The sequence below is a fragment of the Lithobates pipiens genome, unplaced genomic scaffold (assembly GCF_037356315.1).
Source record: "Lithobates pipiens isolate NorthernLeopardFrog02 unplaced genomic scaffold, aLitPip1_a1.2 Scaffold_395, whole genome shotgun sequence".
Lineage (NCBI taxonomy): Eukaryota > Metazoa > Chordata > Amphibia > Anura > Ranidae > Lithobates > Lithobates pipiens.
Genome location: NW_027507848.1, coordinates 7,501 through 17,500, shown reverse-complemented (window position 1 = coordinate 17,500; position 10,000 = coordinate 7,501). Strand labels below are relative to the sequence as shown.

The 10,000-nt window shown below is 53.1% G+C and overlaps 1 protein-coding gene across 1 annotated transcript in view; it reads right to left on the bottom strand.

The window, feature by feature from the left end:
- The window catches only part of LOC143956651 (splicing factor U2AF 35 kDa subunit-like), a gene marked incomplete at its 3' end in the record, with an annotated part of 19,631 nt that extends 10,206 nt beyond the window's left edge, over positions 1-9,425 (bottom strand). Inside the window, 1 exon segment of the mRNA XM_077466840.1 lies at positions 9,267-9,425. Coding sequence (XP_077322966.1) covers positions 9,267-9,310 — 44 coding nt within the window.
- Positions 9,426-10,000: the final 575 nt, after the last annotated feature.

The following is a 10,000-nucleotide window of genomic DNA, read 5'->3' as shown; positions in this document are numbered from 1 at the left end:
GTACAGGTCCCCCCCCCCTCAGGAAATCACATGTACAGGTCCCCCCCCTCAGGAAGACACATGTACAGGTCCCCCCCCTCAGGAAATCACATGTACAGGTCCCCCCCGCTCAGGAAATCACATGTACAGGTCCCCCCCGCTCAGGAAATCACATGTACAGGTCCGTCTGAAGATCACTAATGATTATCGAATGATTCCGAGGAGAACCGGGGGAAGGGTTGTGGTCAGAGGAGACCGAAATCCAGATCTTTGGCACCAACTAAACATGTTTGTACCATCAAACCTCCTTCCCCCAGCCAAGGCATCATGGACGGGTCTTCCAACAGAACAATAACCAAAACACACGGCCAAGGCAACTAAGGAGTGGCTCAGGAAGAAGCACATGAAGGTCCTGGAGTGGCCTAGCCGGTCTCCAGACCTTAATCCCATAGAAAGGAGGGAGCTGAAGGTTGGAGTCACCAAACGTCGTCCTGGAAACCTCAATGACTTGGAGAGGATCTGCAAAGAGGACAAAATCCCTCCTGAGATGTGCGAACCTGGAGGCCAACTCCAAGAAACGCCTGACTTCTGTGACCGCCAACAAGGGTTTCTCCACCAACTACCAAGTCCTGTTCTGTGAGGGGTTCACATACTTATTTCACTCATTAAAATGCAAATCAATTTATAACTTTGGTGAAATTTGTTTTTCTGGATATTTTTGTTCTTCTCTCACCGTTATAATAAACCGACCAATAAAATTATAGACGATCGTTTCCTTATCAGCGGACATACATACAAACTTAGCAGCCAATCAAATACTCTGCCCCCCCCGACCCCGTACCACAGACCACACCCCCCCACCAAATATAGAGGACCGCCTCTATATACCATAGACCACTCCTCCATCTACCATAGACTGTCCCTGCCTGACCCGTGATCTCCTCTCCATACAAGACCCGTGATCTCCTCTCCATACAAGACCCGTGATCTCCTCTCCATACAAGACCCGTGATCTCCTCTCCATACAAGACCCGTGATCTCCTCTCCATACAAGACCCGTGATCTCCTCTCCATACAAGACCCGTGATCTCCTCTCCATACAAGACCCGTGATCTCCTCTCCATACAAGACCCGTGATCTCCTCTCCATACAAGACCCGTGATCTCCTCTCCATACAAGACCCGTGATCTCCTCTCCATACAAGACCCGTGATCTCCTCTCCATACAAGACCATCTTCCCTGAATGAAGGGGGACCTGCCTGACCCGTGATCTCCTCTCCATACAAGACCCGTGATCTCCTCTCCATACAAGACCCGTGATCTCCTCTCCATACAAGACCATCTTCCCTGAATGAAGAGAACCTGCCTGACCCGTGATCTCCTCTCCATACAAGACCCGTGATCTCCTCTCCATACAAGACCATCTTCCCTGAATGAAGGGGGACCTGCCTGACCCGTGATCTCCTCTCCATACAAGACCATCTTCCCTGAATGAAGGGGGACCTGCCTGACCCGTGATCTCCTCTCCATACAAGACCCGTGATCTCCTCTCCATACAAGACCCGTGATCTCCTCTCCATACAAGACCCGTGATCTCCTCTCCATACAAGACCATCTTCCCTGAATGAAGGGGGACCTGCCTGACCCGTGATCTCCTCTCCATACAAGACCCGTGATCTCCTCTCCATACAAGACCCGTGATCTCCTCTCCATACAAGACCCGTGATCTCCTCTCCATACAAGACCATCTTCCCTGAATGAAGGGGGACCTGCCTGACCCGTGATCTCCTCTCCATACAAGACCCGTGATCTCCTCTCCATACAAGACCCGTGATCTCCTCTCCATACAAGACCATCTTCCCTGAATGAAGAGAACCTGCCTGACCCGTGATCTCCTCTCCATACAAGACCCGTGATCTCCTCTCCATACAAGACCATCTTCCCTGAATGAAGAGAACCTGCCTGACCCGTGATCTCCTCTCCATACAAGACCCGTGATCTCCTCTCCATACAAGACCATCTTCCCTGAATGAAGAGAACCTGCCTGACCCGTGATCTCCTCTCCATACAAGACCCGTGATCTCCTCTCCATACAAGACCATCTTCCCTGAATGAAGAGAACCTGCCTGACCCGTGATCTCCTCTCCATACAAGACCCGTGATCTCCTCTCCATACAAGACCATCTTCCCTGAATGAAGAGAACCTGCCTGACCCGTGATCTCCTCTCCATACAAGACCCGTGATCTCCTCTCCATACAAGACCATCTTCCCTGAATGAAGAGAACCTGCCTGACCCGTGATCTCCTCTCCATACAAGACCCGTGATCTCCTCTCCATACAAGACCATCTTCCCTGAATGAAGAGAACCTGCCTGACCCGTGATCTCCTCTCCATACAAGACCATCTTCCCTGAATGAAGAGAACCTGCCTGACCCGTGATCTCCTCTCCATACAAGACCCGTGATCTCCTCTCCATACAAGACCATCTTCCCTGAATGAAGAGAACCTGCCTGACCCGTGATCTCCTCTCCATACAAGACCCGTGATCTCCTCTCCATACAAGACCATCTTCCCTGAATGAAGAGAACCTGCCTGACCCGTGATCTCCTCTCCATACAAGACCATCTTCCCTGAATGAAGAGAACCTGCCTGACCCGTGATCTCCTCTCCATACAAGACCCGTGATCTCCTCTCCATACAAGACCATCTTCCCTGAATGAAGAGAACCTGCCTGACCCGTGATCTCCTCTCCATACAAGACCATCTTCCCTGAATGAAGAGAACCTGCCTGACCCGTGATCTCCTCTCCATACAAGACCCGTGATCTCCTCTCCATACAAGACCATCTTCCCTGAATGAAGAGAACCTGCCTGACCCGTGATCTCCTCTCCATACAAGACCCGTGATCTCCTCTCCATACAAGACCATCTTCCCTGAATGAAGAGAACCTGCCTGACCCGTGATCTCCTCTCCATACAAGACCCGTGATCTCCTCTCCATACAAGACCATCTTCCCTGAATGAAGAGAACCTGCCTGACCCGTGATCTCCTCTCCATACAAGACCCGTGATCTCCTCTCCATACAAGACCATCTTCCCTGAATGAAGAGAACCTGCCTGACCCGTGATCTCCTCTCCATACAAGACCATCTTCCCTGAATGAAGAGAACCTGCCTGACCCGTGATCTCCTCTCCATACAAGACCCGTGATCTCCTCTCCATACAAGACCATCTTCCCTGAATGAAGAGAACCTGCCTGACCCGTGATCTCCTCTCCATACAAGACCCGTGATCTCCTCTCCATACAAGACCATCTTCCCTGAATGAAGAGAACCTGCCTGACCCGTGATCTCCTCTCCATACAAGACCCGTGATCTCCTCTCCATACAAGACCATCTTCCCTGAATGAAGAGAACCTGCCTGACCCGTGATCTCCTCTCCATACAAGACTCGTGATCTCCTCTCCATACAAGACCATCTTCCCTGAATGAAGGGGACCTGCCTGACCCGTGATCTCCTCTCCATACAAGACCATCTTCCCTGAATGAAGGGGACCTGCCTGACCCGTGATCTCCTCTCCATACAAGACCCGTGATCTCCTCTCCATACAAGACCATCTTCCCTGAATGAAGAGAACCTGCCTGACCCGTGATCTCCTCTCCATACAAGACCATCTTCCCTGAATGAAGAGGACCTGCCTGACCCGTGATCTCCTCTCCATACAAGACCATCTTCCCTGAATGAAGGGGGACCTGCCTGACCCGTGATCTCCTCTCCATACAAGACCATCTTCCCTGAATGAAGGGGGACCTGCCTGACCCGTGATCTCCTCTCCATACAAGACCATCTTCCCTGAATGAAGAGAACCTGCCTGACCCGTGATCTCCTCTCCATACAAGACCATCTTCCCTGAATGAAGAGAACCTGCCTGACCCGTGATCTCCTCTCCATACTACAAGACCATCTTCCCTGAATGAAGAGGACCTGCCTGACCCGTGATCTCCTCTCCATACTACAAGACCATCTTCCCTGAATGAAGAGGACCTGCCTGACCCGTGATCTCCTCTCCATACAAGACCATCTTCCCTGAATGAAGAGGGACCTGCCTGACCCGTGATCTCCTCTCCATACTACAAGACCATCTTCCCTGAATGAAGGGGGACCTGCCTGACCCGTGATCTCCTCTCCATACAAGATCATCTTCCCTGAATGAAGAGGACCTGCCTGACCCGTGATCTCCTCTCCATACAAGACCATCTTCCCTGAATGAAGAGGACCTGCCTGACCCGTGATCTCCTCTCCATACTACAAGACCATCTTCCCTGAATGAAGGGGGACCTGCCTGACCCGTGATCTCCTCTCCATACTACAAGACCATCTTCCCTGAATGAAGGGGACCTGCCTGACCCGTGATCTCCTCTCCATACTACAAGACCATCTTCCCTGAATGAAGGGGGACCTGCCTGACCCGTGATCTCCTCTCCATACTACAAGACCATCTTCCCTGAATGAAGGGGACCTGCCTGACCCGTGATCTCCTCTCCATACTACAAGACCATCTTCCCTGAATGAAGAGGACCTACCTGACCCGTGATCTCCTCTCCATACAAGACCATCTTCCCTGAATGAAGGGGACCTGCCTGACCCGTGATCTCCTCTCCATACAAGACCATCTTCCCTAAATGAAGAGGACCTGCCTGACCCGTGATCTCCTCTCCATACAAGACCATCTTCCCTGAATGAAGAGGACCTGCCTGACCCGTGATCTCCTCTCCATACAAGACCATCTTCCCTGAATGAAGGGGGACCTGCCTGACCCGTGATCTTCTCTCCATACAAGACCATCTTCCCTGAATGAAGGGGGACCTGCCTGACCCGTGATCTCCTCTCCATACAAGACCATCTTCCCTGAATGAAGGGGGACCTGCCTGACCGGTGATCTCCTCTCCATACAAGACCATCTTCCCTGAATGAAGGGGACCTGCCTGACCCGTGATCTCCTCTCCATACAAGACCATCTTCCCTGAATGAAGAGGACCTGCCTGACCCGTGATCTCCTCTCCATACAAGACCATCTTCCCTGAATGAAGAGGACCTGCCTGACCCGTGATCTCCTCTCCATACAAGACCATCTTCCCTGAATGAAGGGGACCTGCCTGACCCGTGATCTCCTCTCCATACTACAAGACCATCTTCCCTGAATGAAGACCTGCCTGACCCGTGATCTCCTCTCCATACTACAAGACCATCTTCCCTGAATGAAGAGGACCTGCCTGACCCGTGATCTCCTCTCCATACAAGACCATCTTCCCTGAATGAAGAGGACCTGCCTGATCCGTGATCTCCTCTCCATACAAGACCATCTTCCCTAAATGAAGAGGACCTGCCTGACCCGTGATCTCCTCTCCATACAAGACCCGTGATCTCCTCTCCATACAAGACCCGTGATCTCCTCTCCATACTACAAGACCATCTTCCCTGAATGAAGGGGACCTGCCTGACCCGTGATCTCCTCTCCATACAAGACCCGTGATCTCCTCTCCATACTACAAGACCATCTTCCCTGAATGAAGGGGACCTGCCTGACCCGTGATCTCCTCTCCATACAAGACCATCTTCCCTGAATGAAGGGGACCTGTCTGGCCCGTGATCTCCTCTCCATACAAGACCATCTTCCCTGAATGAAGGGGACCTGCCTGACCCGTGATCTCCTCTCCATACAAGACCCGTGATCTCCTCCCCATACTACAAGACCATCTTCCCTGAATGAAGAGGACCTGCCTGACCCGTGATCTCCTCTCCATACAAGACCATCTTCCCTGAATGAAGAGGACCTGCCTGACCCGTGATCTCCTCTCCATACAAGACCATCTTCCCTGAATGAAGAGGACCTGTCTGGCCTCCTCTACCACACAACAAGATGATGATGCCAAAAGTCTCACCCTGAGCATTGCTGCACATGATTCTGAGGGAACCCTTCAGAGAAATCCACAGGAGGCATGTACTGCCCAGGAACCAGCAGTCTCCACAACTAAACTCACAGACATTGAGACAGAAAGCTGCACCCATTTCTAACGGCAGACCTTCTGAAAATGCTGTCCCCCTGGCCATCTCGCTGATCATAGAGAGGAGTGTGGAGTCAGAGATCAGGAAGAGGTCAGTGCGGGGATCATAGAGAGGAGTGTGGAGTCAGAGATGGGGAAGAGGTCAGTGTGGGGATCATAGAGAGGAGTGTGGAGTCAGAGATGGGGAAGAGGTCAGTCCGGGGATCATAGAGAGGAGTGTGGAGTCAGAGATGGGGAAGAGGTCAGTGTGGGGATCATAGAGAGGAGTGTGGAGTCAGAGATCAGGAAGAGGTCAGTGTGGGGATCATAGAGAGGAGTGTGGAGTCAGAGATGGGGAAGAGGTCAGTGCGGGGATCATAGAGAGGAGTGTGGAGTCAGAGATGGGGAAGAGGTCAGTGTGGGGATCATAGAGAGGAGTGTGGAGTCAGAGATGGGGAAGAGGTCAGTGCGGGGATCATAGAGGAGTGTGGAGTCAGAGATGGGGAAGAGGTCAGTGCGGGGATCATAGAGAGGAGTGTGGAGTCAGAGATGGGGGAAGAGGTCAGTGTGGGGATCATAGAGAGGAGTGTGGGAGTCAGAGATGGGGAAGAGGTCAGTGTGGAGATCATAGAGAGGAGTGTGGAGTCAGAGATGAGGAAGAGGTCAGTGTGGGGATCATAGAGAGGAGTGTGGAGTCAGAGATGGGGAAGAGGTCAGTGTGGGGATCATAGAGGAGTGTGGAGTCAGAGATGGGGAAGAGGTCAGTGTGGGGATCATAGAGAGGAGTGTGGAGTCAGAGATGGGGGAAGAGGTCAGTGTGGGGATCATAGAGAGGAGTGTGGAGTCAGAGATGGGGAAGAGGTCAGTGTGGGGATCATAGAGAGGAGTGTGGAGTCAGAGATGGGGAAGAGGTCAGTGTGGGGATCATAGAGGAGTGTGGAGTCAGAGATGGGGAAGAGGTCAGTGTGGGGATCATAGAGAGGAGTGTGGAGTCAGAGATGGGGGAAGAGGTCAGTGTGGGGATCATAGAGAGGAGTGTGGAGTCAGAGATGGGGAAGAGGTCAGTGTGGGGATCATAGAGAGGAGTGTGGAGTCAGAGATGGGGAAGAGGTCAGTCCGGGGATCATAGAGAGGAGTGTGGAGTCAGAGATGGGGAAGAGGTCAGTCCGGGGATCATAGAGAGGAGTGTGGAGTCAGAGATGAAGAAGAGGTCAGTGTGGGGATCATAGAGAGGAGTGTGGAGTCAGAGATGGGGAAGAGGTCAGTGTGGGGATCATAGAGAGGAGTGTGGAGTCAGAGATGGGGAAGAGGTCAGTGTGGGGATCATAGAGAGGAGTGTGGAGTCAGAGATGGGGAAGAGGTCAGTCCGGGGATCATAGAGAGGAGTGTGGAGTCAGAGATGAAGAAGAGGTCAGTCCGGGGATCATAGAGAGGAGTGTGGAGTCAGAGATGGGGAAGAGGTCAGTCTGGGGATCATAGAGAGGAGTGTGGAGTCAGAGATGGGGAAGAGGTCAGTCCGGGGATCATAGAGAGGAGTGTGGAGTCAGAGATGAAGAAGAGGTCAGTGCGGGGATCATAGAGAGGAGTGTGGAGTCAGAGATGGGGAAGAGGTCAGTGTGGGGATCATAGAGAGGAGTGTGGAGTCAGAGATGGGGAAGAGGTCAGTGTGGGGATCATAGAGAGGAGTGTGGAGTCAGAGATGGGGAAGAGGTCAGTCCGGGGATCATAGAGAGGAGTGTGGAGTCAGAGATGGGGAAGAGGTCAGTCCGGGGATCATAGAGAGGAGTGTGGAGTCAGAGATGAGGAAGAGGTCAGTCCGGGGATCATAGAGAGGAGTGTGGAGTCAGAGATGGGGAAGAGGTCAGTCCGGGGATCATAGAGAGGAGTGTGGAGTCAGAGATGGGGAAGAGGTCAGTCCGGGGATCATAGAGAGGAGTGTGCAGTCAGAGATGGGGAAGAGGTCAGTGTGGGGATCATAGAGAGGAGTGTGCAGTCAGAGATGGGGAAGAGGTCAGTCCGGGGATCATAGAGAGGAGTGTGCAGTCAGAGATGGGGAAGAGGTCAGTCCGGGGATCATAGAGAGGAGTGTGGAGTCAGAGATGGGGAAGAGGTCAGTCCGGGGATCATAGAGAGGAGTGTGGAGTCAGAGATGGGGAAGAGGTCAGTGTGGGGATCATAGAGAGGAGTGTGGAGTCAGAGATGGGGAAGAGGTCAGTGTGGGGATCATAGAGAGGAGTGTGGAGTCAGAGATGGGGAAGAGGTCAGTCCGGGGATCATAGAGAGGAGTGTGGAGTCAGAGATGAGGAAGAGGTCAGTCCGGGGATCATAGAGAGGAGTGTGGAGTCAGAGATGGGGAAGAGGTCAGTCCGGGGATCATAGAGAGGAGTGTGGAGTCAGAGATGGGGAAGAGGTCAGTGTGGGGATCATAGAGAGGAGTGTGCAGTCAGAGATGGGGAAGAGGTCAGTCCGGGGATCATAGAGAGGAGTGTGGAGTCAGAGATGAAGAAGAGGTCAGTGTGGGGATCATAGAGAGGGGTGTGGAGTCAGAGATGGGGAAGAGGTCAGTCCGGGGATCATAGAGAGGAGTGTGGAGTCAGAGATGGGGAAGAGGTCAGTGTGGGGATCATAGAGAGGAGTGTGGAGTCAGAGATGGGGAAGAGGTCAGTGCGGGGATCATAGAGAGGAGTGTGGAGTCAGAGATGGGAAGAGGTCAGTGTGGGGATCATAGAGAGGGGTGTGGAGTCAGAGATGGGGAAGAGGTCAGTGCGGGGATCATAGAGAGGAGTGTGGAGTCAGAGATGAGGAAGAGGTCAGTCCGGGGATCATAGAGAGGAGTGTGGAGTCAGAGATGGGGAAGAGGTCAGTCCGGGGATCATAGAGAGGAGTGTGGAGTCAGAGATGGGGAAGAGGTCAGTCCGGGGATCATAGAGAGGAGTGTGGAGTCAGAGATGGGGAAGAGGTCAGTGTGGGGATCATAGAGAGGAGTGTGGAGTCAGAGATGAAGAAGAGGTCAGTGTGGGGATCATAGAGAGGAGTGTGGAGTCAGAGATGGGGAAGAGGTCAGTCCGGGGATCATAGAGAGGAGTGTGGAGTGAGGGATCAGGAAAGGGCTGGTTTGGGCCTAGTCCTCCAATGAATGGCGGCGGAATGAGGTGAGGGGGGTGGCGGGCTCGGACCCCTCAGTGATAGGAGAAGACTCTCCCGGTCCGCTCTCCCTCCCCCCACCGTCCCCCTCATACGTACTTGTCCTTCTCTGTGCCGAAGATTGAAGCCAAATATTCCGCCATCTTCCCTCCTCACCGCGCCGCTCCTCTCCTCACCGACCCGCGCCACGGAACTCCGTCATCACCCGGCGACCACAGGGGAGGGGCGGGAGAGCTGAGGGGGAACCGCCCAAGGGGCGGGGCGGCACTACAAAGGAGGCCGTGCAATCACGGGCGGGGCTTCTCGCCAAGAGGCGGGTGCAATGACGTCAGCCCTGATCTTTGCTGTGATTGGGAATTATACTATACGGCGTCTATGGATGTTGCGGAAGAGGGCGGAGTATGGTAATGAGTGTATCTGTGCGGCCCAATCAGCGCGTGTTTAGTGCAGGCCGATCATGTGATTGGTGATTGTTACATTGTATGGAGTGAGCGGCCCGGGAGAGGCTTTGTCCTGTGATCTGCATACATTATATAGATCCCACACACCTCCCTATACTCCCTCCCTCTCTCTATATATATATATAGATATATATATATATGTATATATAGTCATGACGTCAGTAGGCTTGATTTTTTTTAATTTTTTTTCTATAGAAAAGGAGATTTTTTGTGTGAATTGGTGAAGTATGGGGGGATGGGAATGCGCGCCCCTCGGGGGGATGGGAATGCGCGCCCCTCGGGGGGATGGGAATGCGCGCCCCTCGGGGGATGGGAATGCGCGCCCCTCGGGGGATGGGAATGCGCGCCCCTCGGGGGGATGGGAATGCGCGC